The following is a 26,606-nucleotide window of genomic DNA, read 5'->3' on the forward strand; positions in this document are numbered from 1 at the left end:
ATACATATACGTCCATAAACCTGGTGAATTTATCCGGGAAATATTTATCAAATCCTCTATCACCAGCAGTATTATACCAGCGTGTGCATTCAATTTGAGTATTCAAACAATATACCTACACACTGGATCAGACCAATGGAACTTCTGGTGCTTTAGTTTGCCATCAACTTACTTCTGGTTTGTAATGGATTGAATATTATTATACAATGAGTGAAAAGACTCTGATGCGTTTGTCGGCTTGTGGTAAGCAGGAATGGGGTAAGTTTCATGCAAAGACATACGATGTAATTAGTGCTGGTAACTTATAGTATCAACGCATAAACACCAAAGTAGCGCGGATCCCATGACTGTGTTTACTGGTGTGATAGAACATTAACCTTTGTAACATTGACTATGGCTGCCACTATTATTGATACCTTCCACAGATATAACCAAACTTTTAAAGACAAAGTGTGAAGCCTTATCATAGGCGCCTGTTTTTTTGTTATATTGATTCAGTTGTATTGTTGTTTTTACCTAATTTTTATTTGCCTTAGTACGAAGTCTTGCCTTGGCTCTCTTCATTCAAGCAAAACGCACTGGTGTTTTAATGGGTTGTATCAAAGTTTGAACTTATTAGTCTTGTGTTACGGGCATTTCCGCATGAGTCAGTTATACCAGTCCTTTATGGCAAACTAGGAAGGCACTAAGTTAGATGACAGAATATTAAAACATGCCCATAAATTGTCAGTACTGATTAATCTCATTGTAATTATAAAGTGTTAAGTTATAATCAAATACATTGATATATAACTATGTAATTGCGTAAGTACATGCCAAAGGTAACGCGATATGGTATAGCCGTGAGTGTAAGTTGGCCTACTTTCACACCCCTAACTAAACTATCCCATAATTTAATACCGCGTACAAGTACAGACGATTAAGCAATCAGATTCTGTTACACGTTTTGGTCAAATTGATGGAAGAAACACATTAGTTTTCATTGGTAGATGATTTATGATTGTCATAATTATTATCATATTAGTCTAAGGCCGTACTTTACAGGAATGTTTGGCTTTCGATTAACACAATGGTTAGTCACGCTTTAATATAGCAATAGACTTTTATGAGATATCAGTTAAATTTATTGTACATCTATACAGTGATATAGTAAGTGTTTAACCTTTTCCCCTGTATACAGCATGGCCCAATTATATTAATTATAAACAGATGAATACATTGGACAGGCAATACTATTCATTTATACAAGTTTTTGTCATATATATCATCTCCATTGAAATTTGGTGATTATCATCCAAATACTTTGCTTGTAATGAATATAATTTAAAAGCCCATTCAGCCAAACTGACCTGATTACACTCGTACTTGTACACATATCTATGTAATATATGTCCGATTTCCATCCATCTTAGAATAATATTAGGGTAATCCTTACTAGATAACAAAAGTTCGGATCTTAATATTTACCAAGTGTTAACTATATGTAGTCCTTTTGAGATATTACAATTCGTTCCACGTCTCTATTTGCTCAATTACGGTTATGAGGTAAAACATTGGAGTGTCAGGCAAAGAAGTCATTTGTTAATATGCAAAAATAGCAGAACAAGGTTATCTAGAAATGCTAACATCAAAGGGGTATTTATTTGGAGTTATTGATGTATAAAACAATTTTATCATGGCTTCCTACTTGAAAAAATCGATGTGAAACAACATATGTCAAGTCCTTGTTTATAACTCAGTAATATGCAAAAGATCGATAAATGTGTGTACAATGTCTGTGACTGTATATACAATAACAAACTAAATTTAACTAAACTATTTTTAAACATCTTTTTTGCACTGTGTTGCGTTACAAACACAGACTTGGTCTATATTGTTTCACATTGATTTTTTCAAGTAGGAAGCCGTTATAAAAAATTTTTGTAAATTAAAACTCACAATAACTACCCAACCCTCATCCATATGGCTACTTCAAATACAAAAATCAGATCCATCCATGTTGCATATTCTCTAGCAATCCTGAAATACCAAACATGTTCAAATTTTCGGATTTTAACCCCCCCCCCTCAACCACGAAATTTAGTTTTCAGATGATAAGTTGTTGCAAATGTCTATATTAGTAAATGACACTAATTAACATGTGTGAACAACATTAATATACTGATTTGTTTTATAATTGTTTTTTCGAGGTTAGGCATTTGAAAACCAAACAATCAAATTGGGGATGATGAGGGCAACCGACAGAGGGCGATATTATCATCGTCATTTTATAAATAAAGAAATCAGCACTTTCAATGTCCTTGAGTGGTGTATATATGTCATGTATTAACATATACAATTGGGAATGGAAGTGAAATAAATCTCAGCTGTGGAAAATTAAAAATGTTGCTCTTTATTTCTGTACATACATACATACATACATACATACATACATACATACATACATACATACATACGTACGTACGTACGTACGTACGTACGTACATACATACATACATACATACATACATACATACATACATGCGTACGTACGTACGTGCGTGCGTGCGTGCATACATACATACACATACATACATACATACATACATACATACACACAACAACAACTACGTACATCAACAACCACATGACAACAACAACATACATGACACAAATGTCCACTATGCAATTGATGATATGTAAATATGTAAATAAGCTGAAAACTATATATGGCACTTGACATAATAGTGACGTCACGATGTCCTTAACACAAGTAACTAAGTCACGGTTGAGGGTACACTAAATATGAAATTGGAAAAAAAATAAAAAAATAAAAACCAGCTAACCCAAAATCTAACTGCATGTGTGTGAGCCGAGAAATCATTCTGCAACGTCAAGAAGATACGTCAAATATGGACAGCTGGCTAATGACTGTAATTCTGTAATTGCATTTGCAGTCGTGAGCTGTACATGTGTCCCGTACTTTCCAATTTCAACAAGAATGTAACTCAGCGGAATCCAAAACCTGACTTCCGAGGTGTTTTTCAGCACAATTCGATAAGTAATGTTAGTCCTTCAAGTAAAAGGGAAAATAAAAATAGTTGGAAATTGATATATATAAAAATGGGCATTTTGTTTTTTGCCGAAACCAGAGCGCGTCAAGTAAATATTTAATGTCGTTGAGCTGTTTCCTTTTCCCAATATTATTCAACAATTTAGGAATAAGAGAGTTTGGACAGATTAGAAGTCACGCGTGATCTAGGGGCGACGTGCACGTGATGACGTTAAGAGACCTGACCTTTTTTTGCGATCACGAACCTTTATCATTCAAATGACCTTTTTCACGACGGTCGAAACATAAGACCTGTGTACTTTCATGTCATCAGTGTCGCGCGTCGTCCGACACGAGCGCACAGCACGAAGTCTTTTAGTACTTGTTATCTCGCAATATACGGTATTAATTACAGTGTGAAATATTATCTCTGCAACTTCATATCATAGCGAGAAGTTTATATGTAAATATTTCTATAGAAGAGTAGTTGGCAATACCTCAACAGAACTGAGACATTACTTCACAATTGTTGGGCCATTGGTAAGTACACATTGCATTGTATTTACAGTAATTCTGTTCTCATACTTCGACTACTAAGCTTGTTGAACAACTTCTTGTTAAGTAATTTCTCAAGTCAAGTAAAAATATATATTATTTTTGTGTGTGTGTGTGTGTGTGTGTGTGTGTGTGATTCATATGTTGCAATCTCGCTGCTAACCGTTGTAATCTCTCGCACTCTCGATATTCTTGTTTCTTGTTACAAATACTGACCGTGTGATATAGTATTGTCGATTGTCAATAATTTTAAGTCCGATTGACAATAAGTCCAGTTGCGTGCGTACTGAGCGTACTGTACCCTAACGATGGCTCTTTGCCGTACATCTATGTACTATTAGGAACGTTATAAAGAAATCGCAATGCCATATTTGAATTTTCGAAACTATTATGGCAAACAACACAAGAAAATCAATGTGTGTGTATGTGTATTTTTATGTATGTATGTATGTATGTATGTATGTATGTATGTATGTATGTATGTATGTATGTATGTATGTATGTATGTATGTATGTATGTATGTGTGTGTGACTGTCTGTCTGTCTGTGACTGTACATGTGTGTATTTTTATTATGTATTCTGTATTAGAAATAACACCTAAAAGCTCACAAATAAAAATTAATAGTAGGTATTTCTCCGGTTTGTTCACCTCTGATGTCATCCTAGATCACTAAAATTCAATAGCATGTGTGATGTTTCACTCAAAAAAGGGAAATTAAACAATGCCGTGTTTTCAAAGTCTCTCTTTAGATGCATAAATGCAACAAAACGGAAGTAACGTCATGTCTCGATCTATCTATTTATAACATATTTCTATCAAAACAGATTTCTATCACTGCAGGTCTTTCGAAAAGTCATGTCTATCTAGGACCACTGTGTTTACTTCCGGGTTTGTGTCCCCTTCCGATCCTCTTTGTGATCGAGTCGTGATTTATTGCAAATGGAAGTAAGATTTTATCGACAGTAAACGATCATTTTATATAGTTCAGAATATAAATCCCCTCGTTAAACGTTTTGGTTATATATAGGAGTATCATATAATTAGGAGGGAGATTAATAGTTAAATGTGGGCTAGAAAAAAAAAAAAAGATTCTTTCAGTTAGGCCTCTGACCCACACCTCCATTCCTTCTATATAAAATGCCCAAACTTGAAAATGTTTCAGACAGCACAAACAAATTCAAATCGGTATGTAGTGGTATTTAGTGCTATGAATACGAAGTCATTATGTAGTGAGTAAAAAACAGTTTGTTGACACTATACATTATTTTAATGCCATGCAATTACTCTAGCAAAAAATATATTTCGGGGTACAAAACAGATCCATTAAAGATAAAATATGTAGAATGAAAAATAAAATGGCTCGACCCCCCCCCCCAAAAAAAACAAAACAAAACAAAACAAAACAAAACAAAAACAAAACAAAACAAAAAAACAACAACAACAACTAATAATTTAGTTGGAATCCTACATTTGAAGTATTGATCTTTCCACTAGCACAATAAATATTATCCACATCATTGAGATCATATTAGTATAAATATGTTTGTTAATTCATAAATTGTACACCATTCTTGTAAAAAAACAAAAATAAATTACGGTTTTGGCGGCAATTCATGTTTTCATGATGCATGGGTACGTTGTACACATTGATCAGATATAGTATATGGTGTATACGTCGGGTTACCATGCCAATGGATAATTTCAAATGATTCTCCTCCAATTTACAGCAATGTAAGTTACATGATTATGATGCTGACGCAAAATTAAATTAATTGAATCTCCAACAGAAAGCTTGCCTCGCCTTGAAACCATCATATTCAAATAGTCATTTCGAAAGTCGTTAAATTATTATTTCATACAAACCAATAATTATCTCAGGATATGAAAATAATGCAGTCTAGTTCCAAAACGTATTTTCTGCATTGAAGCTTGAACGGTTGTATACAGCACCTCCACTTGACAGATTACCTCCAAGTATACTACTAACGCTCGAACATGAATGTGTACCACAATATGCACTTCGATTTCTGATGTTTCATCCTAAAATTATACACGTAACTCCCTCCCAGGAGAATGCTAAATGCAGTGTATGTTATTGAAGTCTTAAATAACCTCCGACATCATACACGTCATCATGAATATATTATTACAATTATATTAATTGATTACATTCCCTATTCATACGAAACTCTTCAATTGTATCTATTTATTGTCATCAATGTAAACTTGAGTGACTAATTACCGAATTTTAATTTAAGATATACGCTGCGTGAAATTTATGTATTTCTTTCAAATCTATTGTCACTAAAAACAAATAAATGGAAGCAAAACTACGTACGTCAGCTGCTATTTAGAGTCCTTTGCCTACAAAAGTGAAATGAAACTTGGTAAGTTTATCGACCGAAACTTTATAATGAGAGTAAAATTCAAATGTCGCAAAGGTGATAGATATCGTAGTTCTGCTTCAAAGAAAATATGTTAAAAAGACCCTTTGTGTGTATATATTAAATGGCGTGTATGGTTTCGCTTGTTTAATATGTATACTTTTATTTTATGTACAACGGCCCGTTTAATGAGAAATGATAATAACATCAACAGTATTATGATATTTCGATTGTTGAGTAACACTTGATTACTAAAAAAGAAGTTACAGTTTTCCAGGCTAGGGGTGTCAGCACATGCTCGTTTGCCATTCTTTATTGGATTGACTTTGTGAAGATGTCATGTGGTATTTTTTTTCTTCCTTCTTAAGGATGTCCAGAAGTGTGGCGATCCCGAAAATGATTCAGTTAACGTTAACGTTCCTCTTCATCGTATGTACCAAGTATTTGACAGTTGGTAGCCACGCCAACGACAATGACACTGTAGTAGCAACCGACTGCTGCGAAATGTGTGACGGAATACCTAATGATTCAGTCCATCAAAGTGCTGCAGACTACCTTTGCAAGTGTGAGGTCATAAATGGGACCCAATACCACGTCCATTGTGAAAACAGGGCACTGCAAGAATTTCCTAAATACGTACCATCCTGTACAAACGTATTGTAAGTATATAATAAAAACATTGGTCATACGATATGCAGTATAGTCTAAGGAAAAGATAACATTTTCACACGAGAAAACGATGACGGATCATATTATTGTATACAATTTGATCACAGTAATCATATGATATATAATATCCTGACAAATCAAATGATTACAAATTATGATTCAACGCAAGTGTGATAACAACCTTCGTGCACATAGAAAAGTATTGCATATCTACTCCAGAGAAACTAATATATATATATATATATATATATATATATATATATATATATATATATATATATATATATATAATATAATATACACACACACACACACACACACACACACACACACACACACACACACACACACACACACACACATATATATATATATATATATATATATATATATATATATATGCAGTAATGACTAAACGGCCTGCCGGCTGTTTGACTCAAGTTATAAACTTGAAGTAGTTTTTTGAATACAGCATGCTTCGTGCCCGGCTGGCTTCGCGACTCAGTGGAGTGAGAAGATAGACATGGTGACAGGTTGATAGTTACAATGTATTTACTGGAAGTTATATCAATAGATTTTCGGGTTGGGGGATTTCCATTTCCGATTGATAACTGATGATACTATACTCTAGGACAATTGCCGACAAATTTCTATTCGATTAATGATAAGCCGGTCAGTGTAAGTTCTTACACTTGCTTCATATTTATGACAGGACACGCTGACTTGTTTCCACTCCAGCCGAGGCTTGAACTTAGTAGAAGTACAACCGATCGCGTGCATGCTTTGACATTAGCAGGCGATGACTTGTACAAATCCGCGATAACTCGGTTGCTTTCGAAATGTTCTTCATAATTTCCCATAAACTATTGTCTCTTTGAGAAAATCCTCCTCTGAAAATTCGCGGAGTTCACTAAGGACTACAACGTTCGTAGACGAACAGTGAACATCTACATTTGGACGTGTGTCCACTGTTCATTATCGCTCATTTTAGACGCTCTAGTTCGATGTCTAGATAATCGGGTCTCTCGATTTGCGCCATCAATATACTGGTATAATATAAATATATATATTGTGTTTATACATATATGTACGATTTCCGTTCTAGAAATTTGACGGGGAATGGAATTCAAACAGTTAAATATGGTGACTTGTATCGCCTTCCACAGCTTGTATTACTGTGAGTATCATTCACTGCTTTGTTGCTTATAACTTAAAAGTTGATTCTTAGACTAAGGCTTACATCGACAATACCAATAAACTTCGTCAAATATTGGTGTCTGTCAGTGTCTGTCTGTCTGTCCATCTGTCCGTCCGTCTGTCTGTGGATACGATATCTCTAAAAGTACAGCATTGATTCTAATTAAACTTGCTAAATATCTTCCATATGGTAATACCAAGAACTGAATATAATTGGTGCATGTGTTTTAGTAATTAGGCGATATATTAGGAATGCATACGTCAAATTCAATATAATTTAGGACATACATTAACCAAAACAAAGCGCATATTGCCCATGAAGTTTGATGATGTGGCTTACAGTTTTAATGAGTGATTTTCATAATTATTTATTTTCAGTAATTAAGCTATATCTTATAGGAATACACACTACAATTTCTGCAACATTTGGTACATGACTCAACCATAACAAAGCACACATATTCTATAATGTCTCTTTGCATATTTGTTTAGCTTTAATGAATAATTTGCATAAATGAAGATTTTTGGTATTGGAATATCTTAAGACCGCAAGCTTCAGATTTCATATAATTTGGTATATATATCAACTAATGCATACTTGTCTTATGAAGTTTTGTTGACAATAGCTTTTACATTTAATTGTCCTTTAAAGTTTGTTGACGTATCTTACAATCTTATAAGTTCATTTGCATAATTGATGATTTCGATAATTAGGCAATATCTTATGTATGCAATCTTCAAATTTCATATAATTTCATAAAATTAATTTTCCAATTAAGGGGTACATTATGTACAATAGCTGTCATTCAGAATTTTGCTTTCCAACGATGTGTGTAGGAACAAAAATACACGGTTTTACCCTTACCAAAGGCATTCAGTTCATATCTGATCTTTGTTCCAGGGATTTGGCCCACAATCCACTTCACTGCGATTGTGAGTTAATACATTTGAAAAAAATGAAAAATCGACAAAATGATACCATCAATATCGACTCTGCAGTGTGTGACTCACCAGAACATCTCAAAAGCAGGACATTCTCAGATCTCACCGAATACGATTTTAATTCTCCATGTAGACGTAAGTGTTATAGAATATTTATTCCGATTTATTTGTGTTGGAATTCTAAATTCGGCCTGTTGGTCACCCAAACACCGACTGTTTCCATATATTCAATTCACCCTCGGAAAACAGTCTGTGTTGGGTAACCCACAGTCTAATAAGTCTAAGTGACTAATACAATATTCTTTAAAAAAAAGTGATATTGCCCGATATGTTTTGATGTTTCCCTTTCTCGTGCTGTGATGTTGTCCTATGACGTCAAATCGAACGTCTGCGCATACAATCTATACATAACATGGTCGTTCGCGTCCACAAGTAAAACCCCATGTTTAGCCATGGAAAGTAAATAGTATGCAGAATAATCGGCAGATACAATAAACGTACAATAAAAATCACAGGCTAAGTGCAGTAAGCTCCCAGTATAAGCTTATCGGTTTTTCAAAATTTGTTCAACGGTAAATTTGATTGCATCCACATTTCTGAAATGGTAATATTTTCAGTGGTAACACGTTCATTTTGACAACCCAACTTTGACACAGATTTTGTTCGGTGTAATAAAATAAATAACACACGATTGATACGGGTAATGTAACGATTCATTGCCTACCCTAGTGGTCATGACAGTAATATTGATCACTTGGGTGGGCAATAAATCGTGATATTGCACTTGCTATCAAGTGTTATTATATAACTGGTCTATACTACGTAACACGGTCTGAGCAAATGAATAAATGCAAATGATGTGTTATGAAATAATTGTAAATAAGATATGGGAACTAAATGTATTTCTTACTGCGGTTAGTTGGGGGGGGGGGCTACTGGTAGACTTAGACACATTACCAGAACCCGTTTGCAACGCATTATTTTAACGTTTGTATTTTTTAAATTCCTACTTGAGTAGATAATATTAGTGTCGCCAACGATACATACCTGGTAGTTACCTGCCCAGAGCGTGATTGGGATACTGGCGGCAAATACTGTAGTCAGCTTGAAGATGTTGATGAAGCTGTGAATTTTTCTCATCTCGCTATTATCGAAGAAAACGATACCCGGAAACACATAAGTACAACATTGACATATAACCCAATTCTGAGGGCGATGGGAAGTAAGGGATACTGGGTTGGTTGTAATTCGTCTGACGGATATTTTAGTTGGCTGAACAACCATACCGTAACTGGCAACAACGCTTCGTGGTACAATATGCCGAACAAACAAGCAGATATGAACCAATGCTGTATATTAAGGTATAGATCTTAATTAAAATGACAAGTTATATACACACACACATTATAACGATGTATAAACCTGACAGACTCTTCTCAGTTGTCGAGCCGAGGAAACATTTTCGACGGGCAATTGAAAAGTACTGACATAATCTGATATTAAAGTAAACTGTTTTATAGAAGTACGTAGATTAATGTTTTATAAACTATTTCGATGTGCAGTAAACTGAACGATTCGCCATTTTGTGCGCTTTAAATATGTCACTGATATTATCATACAAACGAATGTTTACCTAAGCGCAAACAATGACCAATGATGAATCTAACGTAGTCAATGTTTTTAGCTGATGTCGACAGTTTGTTAATTCTTCTCTTTTTCTTTAAAAAAATATGATGTTCTTAAGGTTAAAACAAGACGATAACTCAGGAATATTCAAACTTGATAGACTGAATTGTACGGAAAGAAGACCATTTATTTGTCAACTTGAAAGTAATGATACCGGTAAGCTATATATATATACTGCCAATATTTCATAAAACATGATATTTTGTAGTTTTAATACCGGTACAGAACATAATCGAAAGAAAGTTAAACTCTTGTGATTAAATATTATTATGGGAATTCGAGTGATTTTTAAGATTTTATTTTAAGAGTGTCTAGTTCAGGTTTTCCATTGTTTTTCCAAATGGTCTCTGTGTTGTTTATTTCTTCCTATCATATATGTACAACCATTTCAGATTGGAAGAATAGTTTTATATTGTCTTTTTAAATTGATGTCAGTTTAGGTACCCACTATTTCTTGCGAGACTTCACGATTTTCGCGATTTTATCATTATTTTTCTCGAATACGTTAAAAAAGTTTAGGGTCGGCGTGAAAAACTAGGTGGGGTAAGGTAACCGGAAGTAAACAAGTGTTAAAAAAATGTTGTGGTTTCAAAACCTGAAATGTCAGTCTTGTTGTTATACTGAAACTTAATTGATTATCGTTATAGATTTAGCGACCAACGCGTCTCAGAACGACACAGCAGCATCGATGTTAACAGCGCCCCAAAGAACTAAATCCGCTTTACCGAACTGTGGAATTGAAAACAACAATACGTCAACAAATAAATCAATTGCAAGGTACAACAACGTATGTCATAAGTTTAGATGATGAATTGTTGACATCAAAATTGACGTCCAGTGTGCTAAAGACAGTTGTCAGAACAAATATGACCACGACAATCAATGCACCATTGCAGGTCGACCTTTGTATATGAATACGTCTGTGTGTGTGTGTGTGCATGCGTATTTGTGTGTTTATGCACATGTGTGTGTGCATGTCTGTCTGTGCACGCGTGCATGTCTGTCTGTCTGTATGTATGTATGTATGTATGTATGTATGTATGTATGTATGTCTAGCTGTCTGTCTGTCTGTCTGTCTGTCTGTCACGTCTGCATAAGAACACATTCATTTATAGATGCTCTACATTTGAAAGTTTCGAGAAAATTTATTCTAAGTTATTTCTAATCGTTTTATTATTTTCAGTTCTGATTCTACTATAAAGAAAGAATTCACAGCTACACAACTTACAACACTGTCAAGAGACACTGCAACACACAAACCGAGTACATCATACCGAGGCAGTTTTGACGATGTGATATCTTCAATGCCTGCTAGAGAGACCTTAATGAGAACTTCGACAACAATAAACAATGTGGAAAAGTGTGTATATTGATGATTGTTATTATGTCTGTCTGTCTGTCTGTCTGTCTGTCTGTCTGTCTGTCTGTCTATCTGTCTGTCTGTCTGTCTGTCTGTCCGTCTGTCTGTCCGTCCTTCCGTCCGTCTGTCCGTCTGTCTTTCTGTCTGTGTCTGTATGTCTAGCCGTCTCTGTCAGTCAGTCAGTCTGTCTATCTGTCTGTCTATCTGTCTGTCTGTCTGTCTGTCTGTATGTCTGTCTGTCTGTCTGTCTGTCTAGCTGTCTGTCTGTCTGTCTGTATGTCTGTCTGTCTCGTCTGCATAAGAACACATTCATTTATAGATGCTCTACATTTGAAAGTTTAGAGAAAATCTATTCTAAGTTATTTCTAATTGTAGAGTTTTATTATTTTCAGTTCTAATTCTACTATAAAGAAAGAAGTCACAGCTACACAACTTACAACACTGTCAAGAGACACTGCAACACACAAACCGAGTACATCATACCGAGGCAGTTTTGACGATGTGATATCTTCAATGCCTGCTAGAGAGACCTTAATGAGAACTTCGACAACAATAAACAATGTGGAAAAGTGTGTATATTGATGATTGTTATTGTGTCTGTCTGTCTGTCTGTCTGTGTCTGTCTATCTGTCAGTCTGTCTGTCTGCCTGTCTGTCTGTATGTCTGTCTGTCTGTCTGTCTGTCTGTCTGTCTGTCTGTCTCTCCGTCCGTCCGTCCGTCCGACTGTCCGTCCGTCTTTCTGTCTGTGTCTGTATGTCTAGCCGTCTCTGTCAGTCAGTCTGTCTGTCTATCTGTCTGTCTGTATGTCTGTCTGTCTGTCTATCTGTCTGTCTGTCTGTCTGTCTCTCCGTCCGTCCGTCCGTCCGTCTGTCCGTCCGTCTTTCTGTCTGTGTCTGTATGTCTAGCCGTCTCTGTCAGTCAGTCTGTCTGTCTGTCTGTCTGTCTGTCTGTCTGTCTGTCTGTCTGTCTGTCTGTCTGTCTGTCTGTCTGTCTGTCTGTCTGTCTGTCCGTCCGTCCGTCCGTCCGTCCGTCCGTCCGTCCGTCCGTCCGTCCGTCCGTCCGTCTGTCTGACTGTTTATGTATATAATTGTTTTTGTTTATGACTCAGCGAGCTTTTGTCTTTTATTTGATATACACCTAAATCTTTGAATGCATAATCTTTCGAATTCTAACCATAAAGTCTCAAATGTTGACAGCCCTGATACTTCTAGTGACAGAGGTAAAACAACTACACAATGGACAACACTGTCAACAACCACGCCAACTCAAAGTTTACGAAACCTAGAAAGAATAAAAATACCTCCAGGTAAGTATACCAGAATTACATCTATATCTTTTAGCTCAGAAAACGTTGACACCGTGTTTGACATGTACGGGATTAGAAATCATATCTACTATACTGGGGTGGAATTTGAAACACTGTGAAGTTTGTTCAGCGGGTGATAACCACCTCCCTGCTGCTGAAGTCTTATCTTGAGTGGATAGGGTAAGACAAACCGTGATTTTAGGTTTGAGTTGGTTTGATCTTTGTTGATGAAGTGAAACCATATACCTGTTTTCGACATGTAGAATTTATGTTAAAACATAGCAATGCACAAATCTACGGAAGCGTATTAGTGCCAAGTTGTAAGGAAAAAAATAAAATTTAAAATCTCGTAATTACGAGATTTCAATTCTCGTAATTACGACTTTTTTCTCGTAATTACGACTTTTTTCTCGTAATTACGAGTTTTCAATTCTCGTAATTACGACTTTTCGATTCTCGTAATTACGACTTTTTTCTCGTAATTACGACTTTTTTCTCGTAATTACGAGTTTTCAATTCTCGTAATTACGACTTTTCGATTCTCGTAATTACGCCTTTTTTCTCGTAATTACGACTTTTCAATTCTCGTAATTACGACTTTTCGATTCTCGTAATTACGACTTTTTGAATCTCGTAATTACGAGAATCGTAAAGACATTTCGATTCTCGTAATTACGTCGCAATTCTCCGGTAAGTTGATATCTAACTGGAAAAATCGCACTGCCATTTTAAGTTCATGTTATAAGCAACAGCTGAGTTCTCAACAACACCCGATCATCGGGTAGTAAGTACATTTAAGGTGAACTGAACACTCTAATATAAGTCCAGTGAAATTACATAACACCTATAGGTTAAAAAAAGAAATGGCAATGAAATAACGTGTGCACATATGTACACACATATACTTGATGCAACAAGAAGTTAGTAGGTTCACTGCAATGTTTAAACAGGCAATCTGTCAATGAACTTAGCCAAATAATAAACACAAAACAAGAATTCCAGAACAACAAGAATTCGTCATCAGCAAAGAATTTGTTCAAATAATTGGAGTCCAATATTAAACATATAGATATTCTGCTGAATTTCGGACACAACTCCAACTTATATCCAATGATGAAGATGTAGGGAAACTGTCCAATACAAGACAGGATTACGACTGATGAAGGACCTAACGGCCGGTCCGAAACGTCTTAAAAGAAGGATCAATAAAGTTTCTATCTGGGGACGTCTCGCCAATGCCTTCCTACTATAAACACCCTGATATACCAGGGTCAATAACCTCGACAAACCGGTCATTTGGCTAACTGACCCTCAAACCAATATTATTATACCATACCAAATACATATATTCAAGTATTTATCAACCGTGGAAAAGGTCTCCACACATTTTCAAAATTGATCGAACGACCTACGGTGCCACGTTATTGAATTTTAAATTTCAAAACCGTATAAATCTGATTTACCCTTAATGAAGAAAATTCTAAACTAAAGTTGTGAATTTTACCAAATATCAGATGGTAAATACTATTTTCTTCAATTTCAAATCCATTATTGATTCATTTTGCCGATATATAATGAAAGAATATTCTTCGCTGTTTTAATGCACTCGAGTTTTTTTTAAAGAAACGAAAAACGCAATCAAATCATACAAACCGGTTACCGTGTCAAACACTCTATAGTACATTTGCTTAGTACATCAAAATTATAAGATTCGTGTCTGAACAATTCAAAAATTGAAAAATAACAAACAATAAAAAATCATAATTTCATAATTACGACAATCAAAAAGTCGTCATTACGACAATCAAATAGTCGTAATTACGAGAATCGAAAAGTCGTAATTACGAGAATCGAAAAGTCGTAATTACGAGAATCAAAAAGTCGTAATTACGAGAATCAAAAAGTCGTAATTACGAGAATCGAAAAGTCGTAATTACGAGAATCAAAAAGTCGTAATTACGAGAATCGAAAAGTCGTAATTACGAGAATCGAAAAGTCGTAATTACGAGAATCAAAAAGTCGTAATTACGAGAATCGAAAAGTCGTAATTACGAGAATCGAAAAGTCGTAATTACGAGAATCGAAAAGTCGTAATTACGAGAATCAGAAAGTCGTAATAACGAGAATCGAAAAGTCGTAATTACGAGAATCGAAAAGTCGTAATTACGAGAATCGAAAAGTCGTAATTACGAGAATCAAAAAGTTTAGAACGATTCTCGTAATTACGACTCGGAGAATTAAACCTGTGATTATTATGAAAATCTAAAACATGTATATATTAGTAAAGTTCATGTTCGTATAAAACATGTGGCGTCTAACGATGTTTTATCACCATGAATGGCAGCATGTGACCTATTTTTGATCAGCAAGGCGCAAGCTCCAAATACGTGTTATGCACTTCGTTGAAAGCGCTTAGAATGTAGTACTATATAAGGGTAAAGTTACTTGATGGAGGGGGGGGGGCAAAGAAAATGGCATAAAACAAGTTACTTTCCGAATTTTAAGGCTGTGACTATTTTGATGTGATTGCTTATATTTTCCATGTTACCTCTAACTCCATTCCTCCGCAGCAAACCAAAAACAAAACAATACTACATATTTGATAATGAGAGGGCCCCCTTCTAAATATGGACCTTGGGAATCCCAAAACTCAAATGGTTCACTCCTAAATTCCGCGCTCAGTGTGATAACTGACTTGCTACTAACTGTTGTTGGCTTACCACATGTATCATCAAAAAGTCGTAATTACGAGAATCAAAAAGTCGTAATTACGAGAATCAAAAAGTCGTAATTACGAGAATTGAAAAGTCGTAATTACGAGAATCGAAAAGTCGTAATTACGAGAATCGAAAAGTCGTAATTACGAGAATTGAAAACTCGTAATTACGAGAAAAAAAGTCGTAATTACGAGAATTGAAAACTCGTAATTACGAGAAAAAAGTCGTAATTACGAGAAAAAAGTCGTAATTACGAGAATTGAAATCTCGTAATTACGAGATTTTAAATTTTATTTTTTTCCTTACAACTTGGCACTAATACGCTTCCGTACAAATCACATTCCAGAATAGTATACTATAATTACCAAGGGATCTTCGCTACGGAGGAAAAGAGCTGGAGCTAAGATTCAAAAATGACTTACAATACTCGCACCATAAATGTATTAAGGGCGAGTTCAATAGTTCAATGTAGGATAAAGAAACTAAATTTTTGTACTCAGGCCTCCGACCTCCCTCTCCACCCCGTTCTAATTAAATAGGCCAAAAATGAAAATCACTTCAAACCACATAATCAATTTCACAACCAGTATGTATTAGCTAGTATGTAGTGCTATAAATATATAAAGCCAGTATGTAGTGAGTAAACAAATATTTCTTTTGCTGACATTTTTTTTAGTTCCACGCATGTACTAAAGCAAAACTTTTTCCTTTTCTCAATTTGACATTTTAAAAGAAATATTGGAATTTTGGGGTAGAAAACATCCATTAAAAGTAAAACGATTTTGTAGGATGAGAATTAAAATGGCTCAAAAGACCCCACCCCAAAAGTAAAAGAGGTTTTTTTTTTATGATCTTACATTGAACTATTGAACCCTCTTAATGACTGCAAATTAATAAGTTATGGACATTTCAAGAACATAACTGTTAAAGTATATCTTATGAGGTGTTCATAAAGAAACATTAAACCATTCTAAAACGCATTTTACGCATATCTTAATGTGAAGTCAACAGGCTTGTGAATCTTGATCTGGTTATTCGTTGCGTGATCACGGGAAATTGCATGTTGTGTGTGTGTCTCTGTATACGTTATCGTCGCCAAGTTTGGCAAGGGGTAAGATGTGCTAATCCTGTCAGTCACCCTGAGAAATCGACAGTCGTACGTAAAATAAACACGTCGTTTGGAAAAAAATACACAACTCAGCTACGCTTTGTACATGTATACTATATTGTATACATAATACATGTCAATGTAATATTAGAAGTGCTATCGTAGGATTAAGCAGTACATCATATCTAAGAATAATTTTAATATAAATTTAACCTGAAATGTAGGTTTGTAAACAGGCCGTATGTTATAGGCACGTATTGATACTCACGACGTTGGACAAGTACGTAGGCATGTGATGCTGATAGATAGATAGATAGATAGATAGATAGATAGATAGATAGATAGATAGATAGATAGATAGATAGATAGATAGATAGATAGATAGATAGATAGATAGATAGATAGACGGACGGACGGACGGACGGACGGACGGACGGACGGACGGACGGACGGACGGACGGACGGACGGACGGACGGACGGACGGACGGACGGACGGACGGACGGACGGACGGACGGACGGACAGACAGACAGACAGACAGACAGACAGACAGACAGACAGACAGACAGACAGACAGACAGACAGACAGACAGACAGACAAGTAGATGGGTGGGTGGAAGGGTGGCTGGATGGATGAATGGATGGATGGATGGATGGATGGATGAATGGACGGATGGATGGATGGTTGGATAGATAGATATATAGATGCATGGATGCATGCATGGATGGAGCGAGGGGGTAATTAAGAGATACACAGACAGACAGGCAGACAGACATACAGACAGGCAGGCAGACAGGCAGGCAGACAGACAGACAGACAGACAGACAGACAGACAGACAGACAGACAGTTAAACAGACGGTTGTGAGCATGAGATGTTGTTTTAACAGGTTTACTCGTCTTTAATATCTTACTCAATAGAGAAGGTTGGACACTGTGCCGAAACATTGAACGATATCACATCGAACGCTGAACAGTTTGAAGAAGACGACTTATCTCAAGCAGTAAACGTTGTATGGAATATTCTAGATGGAATAGAACATGGGAAACAAGGTGGAATAATGCAAGCAGACGATGTAGAAGACGGGACAGACGAAGAAGTCGTTCGCAATCTCTTGCAAAGTGTTGACAATTTATTCGGTGTCGATACTGACGTATTTGTTACTGGTCAAAAAGAACACAATGTAGCTACAAGGTACTGTAGTCATGGTTACAATGGATTTAGGATGAATTTACTCATTTAAGTGACGTGGCGGATATACCAAATTTACATAATATCGGTGTCAAATTTAATAGCTACCTAATATGAAAGTCAAATCAATATTACGACAAAATATATAACGGAGACCGTACTAATTCTATCACATGAATGGGTGCTCAGTTTTGACAACTCAAATTTAGTTACGAATATTAAATTCATGATAGTTGTTATAATGAACATATTTTTTCTCTTTTAGGTTGATAGAAGCAGTTGAACGACTCTCATTGGATATCAGGCCTGAAAACATCTCAGCTACCATAGAAACCAACAACTTAGCAATGACAGTAGCCGATCTAAACCCTGCAACATATAGAGGACTTACTTTCGGCTTTTCTGATGGAGAGGTACATAATATAGTTGTTCATATAATCCAGATAACAAATTACTTTCATTTTAGAAAAATGCAATTCTTATTTCCATTTAATAGCTTGATAAAAGACAAAAAATGTGAACGATAGAAAGAACCAACATATATCACGATTTGACATATATACATGTTGCATGTCTAGCTTCCTACGTTGTAATTTTATAACTTTTTTACCTGGTCCATCTTTTGCAGACCACATTTTCCGTGGAGGATGACATGGTGGTTGAAAATGAAGATGTTAAATCGGCTATCAAGCTACCACCATCGTTGCTAGACAACGTTAATGGTAACCTGTTAACCAGAATTCAGTTCATATTATATAAAACTAATTCACTGTTTAAGGTATGTTGTGAATTTCAAAATACGATTTTAAAAGAGAGAGAGAGAGAGAGAGAGAGAGAGAGAGAGAGAGAGAGAGAGAGAGAGAGAGAGAGAGAGAGAGAGAGAGAGAGAGAGAGAGAGAGAGAGAGAGAGAGAGAGAGAGAGAGAGAGAGAGATCAGTAATTTCATTTTGTTTTTCACGAAAGGCAATTGATAATTCGACACCTGATGGATTCAGTCATGTGATATCAGCCAGTGTAGGTGAACTAGAAATAACAAAGTTAACCGAGCCGATAGAAATCACTCTGACACACCAGAAATGGGTAAGATATAATTACTTAATTGACCTCAAACAATGTATATTGCACTAGATGCATTAACACTTTGGCGGGTAGTTTGTGGGTTGGGTTGGGTTGGGTTGGGTTGGTTTGGGTTGAGTGAGTGAGTGAGTGAGTGAGTGAGTGAGTGAGTGAGTGAGTGAGTGAGTGAGTGAATGAGTGAGTGAGTGAGTGAGTGAGTGAGTGAGTGAGTGAGTGGGTGGGTGAATGAGTGAGCGAGCGAGTGAGCGAGCGAGTGAAATTAATTAATTAGAGATCTGCTCAGTTTATGTGTTTGTTCTTAAGTGTCTATTTGATAACTCCTACACTAGTTCAAATGCCCGTTCTCTTACAGAAACCTTTAGGTACAATACGCTGTGTATTCTGGGACGTCTCCTTAAACGGTAAGTAACGTTATGCACGTAAAGGTAAATACTCCCATCTCCAACGTTGACTGTGTAAGCATTCGATGTTTTCATTAGCTAGTTACCTTTTGTATATTTCTTCAAATCATCACCAATTCTCATTACGATTGTAATGTCAACAAGGAGTGTTGGGGGCGCAGTACCAGCTACATAAGAAAAGTGAAAGTGAAATGTCACGTCGAAATAACACTTGATACACTGTTTGATTCAATTATAACTTTTCTTTATTTTCTTTTCAGATAAAAATGGTGGCTGGTCAACTGAGGGTTGCAAAGTGTCGAGTGATAGTACAAAGAAACCAAACATGACAGTGTGTGAATGTAACCACCTCACTAACTTTGCTTTGCTTGTCGTAAGTTTCATTCGTCTGACAGCTTTCTTACAGTTGTTGTATCTACGCAATGAATGTATTTAAAGAGAGTGATCACGAAACCTTCACAGTTTTATTTGTATGATTAAAATTTTTAGTACTTCTCACAACTCATAATGTGAAATTTAATACTTAAACTATAAATGCCATGCAATAAAGCTGTTAGATATTAGATAATAAATATACGTGGTTGTTATTGAACAAATAATATTTTATCAAAATTTAATTTACTTATAGCTCTACTACTTTTCTTCAACCGAGAAAACTTTCAAAAAAATCCGAAATTACAATGTTGAGTAAAATTATTTCAAAAATTGTGTATTTTCGATATCTTTGATTAATTTATTACTAGTCATAATTTTGTTTGAGTTTTGAACACGATTTAGACACGTGGAATAGAAGTATGGATAACTTATATGTAAGGCACGTCGTGATGGGGCGCCCTCACACATAGGTCAACCTCTTTCACAGAGCAAGCCGGTGAGGGAGGAGTGACAAGACGTATCTTACAGTCTAAACGTATGGACAAATAATGGTTATATATTTACTATGTTTTTCCTACATAGTCAAATATTGATAGAATATACATTGTTGATTAACACACTTCCTGTTGATTCCAATATTCACAGGACATATATAACAACGCCAACGACATTGATCCAACCAACCAGAAAGCATTATCTATCATATCTCTCATTGGATGTGCAGTATCTTTGTTAGCATTGGCTGTTACCATGGCGACAACGATCTTTTGCAGGTAAATAACAAGTTAACTTGATTACTCAAATTCTTAGTTTGGAAGAAATTGCAAATAATGTTTTTTTTATTAACTTTAAGGATGCAGTTTTTAAAATTAATTCGTGATTTTTTTTTCATTTTGGTACGTAATAGACTTCTATTATTTTTAATTGTTTTCTTTAATTTTAATAATTTTAATACTTAAATTAGGTTATTTTTACATTTCAGGAAAAGGAAGGACAAGGGAACCAAAATCCTCCTTAATCTGTGTTTCGCGTTATTCATGGTACTGCTGCTGTTTCTGATTGGTGCTATAGTGATGGATTATACCACAATTTGCATGACAACAGCCGTGCTGTTACATTACTTTCTATTGGCTGTGATGGCATGGATGGCACTAGAAGCTACCCATATGTACCTTCTATTATTAGTCAAAGTCTTCGAAACCTACATTAGCCATTTTATAATCAAACTGTGCGTAATTGGTTGGGGTGAGTAAGAAATAGTTCGTGGAGAATGTTTCCTTTGATGAAGCATTAGGTGTTTCACACCTGGATTGTCTGCTTTTTGTCGATGCAACATAAGTAATTAAACCACACAACTGATATATGTATATTGAAGAGTGATATATGTATGTTGAAGAGTGATATATGTATATTGAAGAGTGATATATGTATATTGAAGAGTGATATACGTATATTAAAGAGTGATATACATGTATGTATATTGAAGTGATATGTGTATATTGAAGTGACATACGTATATTGAAGAGTGATATATGTATATTGAAGAGTGATATATGTATATTGAAGAGTGATATGTGTATATTGAAGTGACATACGTATATTGAAGAGTGATATATGTATATTGAAAAGTGATATATGTATATTGACGAATGATATATGCATATTGAAGAGTGATATATGTATATTGAAGAGTGATATATGTATATTGAAGAGTGATATACGTATATTGAAGAGTGATATACGTATATTCAAGAGTGATATATGTATATTGAAGAGTGATATATGTATATTGAAGAGTGATATACGTATATTGAAGAGTGATATACGTATATTCAAGAGTGATATATGTATATTGAAGAGTGATATATGTATATTGAAGAGTGATATATGTATATTGAAGAGTGATATACGTATATTGAAGAATGATATGTGTATATTGAAGAATGATATGTGTATATTGAAGAGTGATACGTGTATAATGAAGAGTGATATGTGTATATTGGAGAGTGATATGTGTATATTGAAGAGTGATACATGTATATTGAAGAGTGATATGTGTATATTGAAGAGTGATGTGTGTATATTGAAGAGTGATATGTTTGTATTGAAGAGTGATATACGTATATTAAAGAGTGATATACATGTATGTATATTGAAGTGATATGTGTATATTGAAGTGACATACGTATATTGAAGAGTGATATATGTATATTGAAGAGTGATATGTGTATATTGAAGTGACATACGTATATTGAAGAGTGATATATGTATATTGAAGAGTGATATATGTATATTGACGAATGATATATGTATATTGAAGAGTGATATATGTATATTGAAGAGTGATATATGTATATTGAAGAGTGATATACGTATATTGAAGAGTGATATACGTATATTCAAGAGTGATATATGTATATTGAAGAGTGATATATGTATATTGAAGAGTGATATATGTATATTGAAGAGTGATATATGTATATTGAAGAATGATATGTGTATATTGAAGAGTGATACGTGTATATTGAAGAGTGATACATGTATAATGAAGAGTGATATGTGTATATTGGAGAGTGATATGTGTATATTGAAGAGTGATACATGTATATTGAAGAGTGATATGTGTATATTGAAGAGTGATGTGTGTATATTGAAGAGTGATATGTCTGTATTGAAGAGTGATATATGTATACAGACAAGTGATACACAGGGAACCTTGTACATCCTAGCACTTGGATGTGTACATCCTCGGGTTAGTGCTAGGATGTGACCACACCCTAGTGCTAGGAAGAAGAGCACAACTGTGTACCAGCTGTGTGCCTGACAGCCCCATTACAGGCCATATTTTTCCACAGCCCTGGTACATGGTTGTGAAAAATAAGCCTGTTTTATGGATGTGGAATAACACCTCTGTGCCACGACTGTTTTGTACATCCCAGTACCAAAGCTGTGTACTGCACACCTAGCACACAGTTGTACACATACATGTAACAGCTATGGTGGAATAATACCCTGTAGCAACCCCTTTGTTCATATCTGACTAGCATTGCTCACATAGCTGGTACATGGATGTGAGAAATACCTCTGTTACAGCTATATGCTAACAGAGCTGGTACATGGCTGTAGGAAAAAGTTCCTATACATGGGTATTGTAAAGAAAACTATGCCGCATTGCTATTTCTCACATCTATGTTACATTGATGTTGGCATACCAGTTACACATCTCGCAAATCTAGGTATCACGGTTACACCTAGTGTGTTGGTCAGAGCTGTTACAGCCCCCGTGGCTCTACTGAGCTGGTACAGCAGGCACAACCCTGTCCTAGGTATGTGAATGTTACAGGGGTGTGAAAGGTTAAGTTCCCTGTGTAATTGAAGAGTGATATATGTATATTGAAGAGTGATATATGTATATTGAAGAGTGATATGTGCATATTGAAGAGTGATATTATATTGAAGAGTGATATATGTATGTTGATTAGTGATATATGTATAATGACAAGTGATAAATGAAGAGAGATATAAGACTACCACATAAGACAGTGTTGGCATTCCATACAACACCACTTTCTTAAATTCATGTATCATACTGTGTCGGTGACTCAATCCATTTACCCAAATTTAACAAGAATGGTCCCAGTCACTTGCTTGAATTGCAAAAAAAAAAAATATTAAAAAAAAACAAAGCTGCAGTTCCTCTTTCCTTGCCAGAACACCTATCGTAAAAACTGAACGCTCCCTTAAAGTGTAAGGCGAAGTGAAGCTGATAACCGAAGGCTGTGAGGACGTTAAGCCTAAGAACACTTCTTAGTGTATGTTTGCAATAGGAAATGATAACTTATAAACATATCACGTTTATCCTTGAGATTCTCGTTCCCCTCCTCTGTCTAATTCATCTTAATATATCCAAAGTCTTTGCAACCACACAGGGTCAAGGTATGTTTAGTTTTAATTATTTTTACCTTGATTTTGGTTTTGGTTTTGATTTTGATTTTTTTTTTTGATTTTCAGGTATTCCGTTACTGATTGTGGTTGTTACGTTGTCGGTGGACGTCAATAATTATGGCTTCCACAACGGAATGTGAGTAACTTTGTATTCTAGAAACTTAATGGGAGTAACCTCGTGTGTTCTTGGAACTCAAAAACCCTCGCGCTTTTTAGTTTCCACCATATAAGAAGACTACTATACTATATACCTCTGACATAGTATTTTAATGTGACCTTACGCATGTTATATAGTGTTCAATTTTCCATTTTCCAATTTTCAGTTTCCCATTTTCCCTATTTTAAATTATTGTTAAACTATTTTTCTTATGTCAATTTCAGATGTTGGCTATCGCGATATGCTTTCTATGGAGCATTCCTAACCCCATTCGGGTTAACACTTATTTTCAACACAATCATTTACTGCCTTGTTATCAATCAAATTTACGGTCTAAACTCCAAAGCGTTGACAGCAGACATTCGATACAGCGTTACAGCACAGCTGAGAGCTGCCATTGGACTTATGGTGCTTCTAGGATTGACTTGGATGCTAGCCATCTTTGCTATCCGTGATATCGCCAGTTTGGTATTCCAGTATCTCTTCGCCATTTTCAATTCCCTGCAGGGATTGTTTATTTTTATATTCCACTGTGCTTTGAAGAAGGAAGTCCAAAATAAATGGAAAGAGATATTTTGTAAATTCCGAAAAGATAGATATATGGCTGGTAAGTTTCTATTCCTGTTTTAAAACAGCTGTAACGACTGCAGTTACATGACAACCAAGCATAACACAAACGTTTCGTCACTAAAACGAGAAAATGGAGTTATACAAGTAACACATAGTCCAGGATGAGTTATACTGAAATTGCCGATGGATAATTCGGCCAAACAGCGCCCCCAGTGGCCGAATGATGCAATCGTTTATCCTTTTGATTATCGGACTAAATTGTAGATTCACGTTTATACAATATCTTCTTGTCACAGGTAGGAAGCGATCTTTTGGAATGTCAACGTCAAAATACCATGTTAGTGAGACAGTCGACACAGATCTGAACATCGGTATGTAAAATACAATGTAATAATTATGACATAGGACAAAAGCAAACAAGATGCATGGATTAAACAAAAGTAATACATGCATGCACAACAGATTAATTTCTTTATCCAACAGGAGATATTCCTATTCATCCTCAGCGACCAAAACAAATTTACACGAAATGATACCCTTTCAATTCTTGAGAGAAGAAGAATTATTAAGATACAATTAGAATGAACTTGAAGTTAAGGGCCATTTTCGCCGATCGATAACGACTCTCACTAGTTACTTGTTCTATTTATGGATGTCTACACCATCACGCGTACGTTGCATGCAGCAAAAGATGCTTCCACAGAGATAAAAAAAACAAAACTTTTGTGTTCTAAGATATATAAAAAAAAAATCATGAGAAACATGGCGACTGATGTCATGTAGAATTAGAATTTGACGACAAAAAGACTTCTATTTTCCTGTGAAATATCTTTGAACTAAATACATTATTGCTGTAACATGTCTAAATCTTCTGCAATGCATTGTGGCTGTCGGTGACCGAGCGGTTAGTTCTTACGCCTCTACTACTATCATACTTTGTATTTCAAAGCGTTCTCAGACAATCTGCTGGACATTAATTGACCAAAAATTTATGTAATTTACAGTGTCGTCAACTGAAGAGCAACCGGGTCAAGATTGTAAAAGAAGTGGAAGCTTCCTGTCAACATTCAAACCAGAGACAGAGCCAACGACAACACACGAATGTACTATTAACTCAGATTAAACAGAATATGACGTAGGAGGACGCTGCTGTTTGGCAATATTACTCGTTCCATCAATGTCCATAATTAGACAGAATATCACATTTAGAGAGAGAGAGAGAGAGAGAGAGAGAGAGAGAGAGAGAGAGAGAGAGAGAGAGAGAGAGAGAGAGAGAGAGAGAGAGAGAGAGAGAGAGAGAGAGAGAGAGAGAGAGAGAGAGAGAGAGAGAGAGAGAGAGAGGAGAGGGAGAGGGAGGGGGGGAGGGAGGGAGGGAGGGAGGGAGGGAGGGAGGGAGGGAGAGAGAGAGAGAGAGAGAGAGAGAGAGAGAGAGAGAGAGAGAGAGAGAGAGAGAGAGAGAGAGGAGAGAGAGAGAGAGAGAGAGAGGGAGGGAGGGAGGGAGGGAGGGAGGGAGGGAGAGAGAGAGAGAGAGGGGCGGAAGGGAGGGGAGCGAGAGAGAGAGAGAGAGAGAGAGAGAGAGAGAGGGGGGGGAGGGAGGGAGGGAGGGAGAGAGAGAGGCAGGGGGCGTTTGGGCGGGCGGACGGACGGACGGACAGACAGACTGGCTGGCAGGCAGACAGAGAGGGTGGAGAGAGACCAGTCTAGTTTGAAGTAAAATATACTTAGTAGTTCTGAATTGTCCGAAATATTTGTGTTGTTCATATATCAGGATACATAGGGATGTCAACGGTTGGTGCAGTAAGCATGGCCTCGTTCACTACTTTTCAAATACAACATATCTAGCCATAGTAAAGTCGAATTTGTGTACACTTTACTTACATTTCGATAGTCATTTGATATCCACTGTTTGTAAAATTGGAAGACTAATCATAAG

The 26,606-nt window shown here is 35.8% G+C and overlaps 1 protein-coding gene and 1 long non-coding RNA gene across 2 annotated transcripts; both read left to right on the forward strand.

Moving 5' to 3' along the window:
* The first annotated feature begins 3,417 nt into the window (after positions 1–3,417).
* On the forward strand, positions 3,418–7,819 carry LOC144433459 (uncharacterized). Its single transcript, XR_013480769.1, has 3 exons — positions 3,418–3,571; positions 6,341–6,631; positions 7,747–7,819. It is a non-coding gene; the product is annotated as an uncharacterized LOC144433459 (long non-coding RNA).
* A 975-nt stretch (positions 7,820–8,794) lies between these two features.
* Positions 8,795–25,881, forward strand: LOC144433064 (adhesion G-protein coupled receptor G6-like). The gene is made up of 19 exons (XM_078121375.1): positions 8,795–8,915; positions 9,799–10,141; positions 10,525–10,622; positions 11,114–11,243; positions 11,650–11,826; positions 12,219–12,395; positions 13,023–13,132; positions 17,878–18,151; positions 18,414–18,561; positions 18,777–18,926; positions 19,112–19,228; positions 19,578–19,626; positions 19,887–19,999; positions 20,647–20,774; positions 20,984–21,246; positions 24,013–24,082; positions 24,328–24,710; positions 24,970–25,044; positions 25,678–25,881. The coding sequence occupies exons 1-19, from the start codon at positions 8,795–8,797 to the stop codon at positions 25,794–25,796; spliced, it is 3,045 nt and encodes a 1,014-aa protein (XP_077977501.1). The 3' UTR covers positions 25,797–25,881.
* The last annotated feature ends 725 nt before the right edge of the window (positions 25,882–26,606 follow it).

This window comes from Glandiceps talaboti, chromosome 3 (genome assembly GCF_964340395.1).
Source record: "Glandiceps talaboti chromosome 3, keGlaTala1.1, whole genome shotgun sequence".
Classification (NCBI taxonomy): domain Eukaryota; kingdom Metazoa; phylum Hemichordata; class Enteropneusta; family Spengelidae; genus Glandiceps; species Glandiceps talaboti.

Excerpts from the sequence above, each read along its gene's own strand:
- LOC144433064 (XM_078121375.1), top strand. The coding sequence starts at position 8,795 with ATGAAAAATCGACAAAATGATACCATCAATATCGACTCTGCAGTGTGT. Across the intron at positions 19,627-19,886 it reads CTGGGACGTCTCCTTAAACG|ATAAAAATGGTGGCTGGTCA; the intron begins GTAAGTAACGTT and ends TTTTCTTTTCAG. Across the intron at positions 20,000-20,646 it reads CTAACTTTGCTTTGCTTGTC|GACATATATAACAACGCCAA; the intron begins GTAAGTTTCATT and ends CAATATTCACAG.